This window comes from Cicer arietinum, unplaced genomic scaffold (genome assembly GCF_000331145.2).
Source record: "Cicer arietinum cultivar CDC Frontier isolate Library 1 unplaced genomic scaffold, Cicar.CDCFrontier_v2.0 Ca_scaffold_5480_v2.0, whole genome shotgun sequence".
NCBI lineage: Eukaryota > Viridiplantae > Streptophyta > Magnoliopsida > Fabales > Fabaceae > Cicer > Cicer arietinum.
The window spans coordinates 1-2,038 of NW_027339127.1; the positions used below are offsets into that span (position 1 = coordinate 1).

The window sequence follows — 2,038 nt, forward strand, 5'->3', positions numbered from 1 at the left end:
AGAAAGAAGTTGCACGAGACATTAGTTTTTTTCCAATGAATCCACAGGCTTCCTCACAACAGAACATCACTCCAACTGTTTTCAACTCCTCTTTGTACTCATTTAGTCTATCCCCATAGAAGCTCTCATCAATCAGGGGAATGTCAACAAGAACTGAACCACTCTGCAAAATATTTCCCAATTGTGAGCCAATTAAGAATGACTTTGAAGGAGGCATGTATTCATTACATGTAACTTTAAGCCAACTGCCTTCTTTTATGCATTTCAAGAACCTATCTGGTAGGTTCACTCCCTTATGCTTCAAATTCCGAATCCAATCCAAAAGTAAAAAGGCATTGTCTTTGGTAAGTGGTGTATCCGCAGATGGAAACCCAGCATTTGGAGGAGATATATCAGGTATGTCAGAAGCTCCAACATGAGTTTTGAGGAATTCAATAAGCTTTCCAGGATCCGTATATTGTCCTGCATAAGAATATTCATTTAGGTACATCTTTGTTAGCTCAACATAATGTCCATTTATCCATGGATTACTAACAATCAAGTCTGCCCATTTGCTCACATTTGCAGGCAGAAAAACCTCTTTTCGGGTTTTAATTATACGTCCGTACTTGTCCACAAGTGGCATAGATCTACATAGATCATCAACCTCTCGACTTGACAGATAACCATTTGACAAAGAGTGGTATAAGAAATGAGCATATGCAATAGCAAGCTTGCTGTTTTTGTCAATAGAATTGCAGAGGTCATTTGCAAAACTGTTCACATTTAAAGTACGAACGTAAACATCTTTTGCTAACCAATCCAACAAAGTCTTGTTAGAGCTAGAGGGCAATTTGGAGATAGCTTGGTGTGTGCTTTCTGGCATAAAAAACTGGTTTGTTGCACTTCCTATTGCTTTGTTCCAATTGATCAGCCAAGAGGAATGAGAAGTCTCTTTTAAGTCTGCTAGTACTACTCGCTTGGCACCTGCATTGTTCTGTCTGCATTCATCAACAGTGAAAAAAGACGGAATCCCATCAGAAGCCACATATTTGAGCAATGGAATATTAATGAAGGCTGATTCGTGGGACTTCAAAATTGAAGGCCAGTTTCTAGCAACAAACAGTAAAAGCTCAAGATAGATATCGTCTGATACTCTCTCCACAAGATTAGAACTCTGAATACACTTTGCATACCAGTCAACATTCACCATTTCCACTCCTAAAAATTTGAGAATTGAATCGTACTTTCTTTTATCAAATGATGAACTTAAGATTTTCCTCTCATCATGAGAATTTAAGTCAAGCAAGTGCACTCCTTTCTGCTGGGCCATTGTCAAAATATTCCAAAATTTAGGTAGTAGCCTGCTAACATCGCAAGGCTTATAGAAGTGCTTCTGCTCTGTGAATGTCTCAATAGGAACAATTTTTTCTTCAGACAGTTTTTCTTTGATTTTCTCCCGCACATGATTGAAGATCTCAAAAGTAGAACTATAAACTGGAAGGAACCTGAACATACTAGGCAAGCTGGATATTGGATCATCATCTAATCCAGTGATAAGTGTTTTGAATCCATCTATAAAAGCTGATGGAACATATTCAAGTATCCCTTGATTCCACTTATCATCCAAGAGAATTGTCTCCCTTGATGAGGCTAGGACAAAATCAGCTTGAATTATGAAGGGCAAATTAGTGATCATCTTTGTAGGAAGAAATGCATAAACCCCTGGGGAGCTCTTCTTATTCTTGAGAAGCCTCTCCTGATGTGGGAATGCCAATGTTACAACACACTCTTCCACATCCATTCTCCTTTCCACCACATTTTCAGACTTGATAGGAAACTTTTGTTTCCACATGTAGTAGCTGCATTGCTTTTCTTTCTTACTATTTTTCCTGGCAGATAGATGGATTGTGTAAGATTCAGCATTCATATTTTTCCTATTCACAAAGTTAATCTCACTTGAAATAGATACAGCAGTTACAGTGTTCTTTTTGGGGTCCTCATTATCTTCTCTGACAGAAAGGTGTCTGATTTTTGAAAGGAACAATAAAACTTCTGG

General features: G+C 38.1%; 1 protein-coding gene across 1 annotated transcript; it reads right to left on the bottom strand.

Annotated features, from left to right (window-relative positions):
- Positions 1-4: 4 nt before the first annotated feature.
- Positions 5-2,035, bottom strand: LOC101504915 (uncharacterized; the record flags this gene model as incomplete). The annotated part of the gene is made up of 1 exon (XM_004517121.1): positions 5-2,035. A coding segment is annotated over one exon (2,031 nt), but the record flags the coding sequence as incomplete, so codon positions are not given.
- Positions 2,036-2,038: the final 3 nt, after the last annotated feature.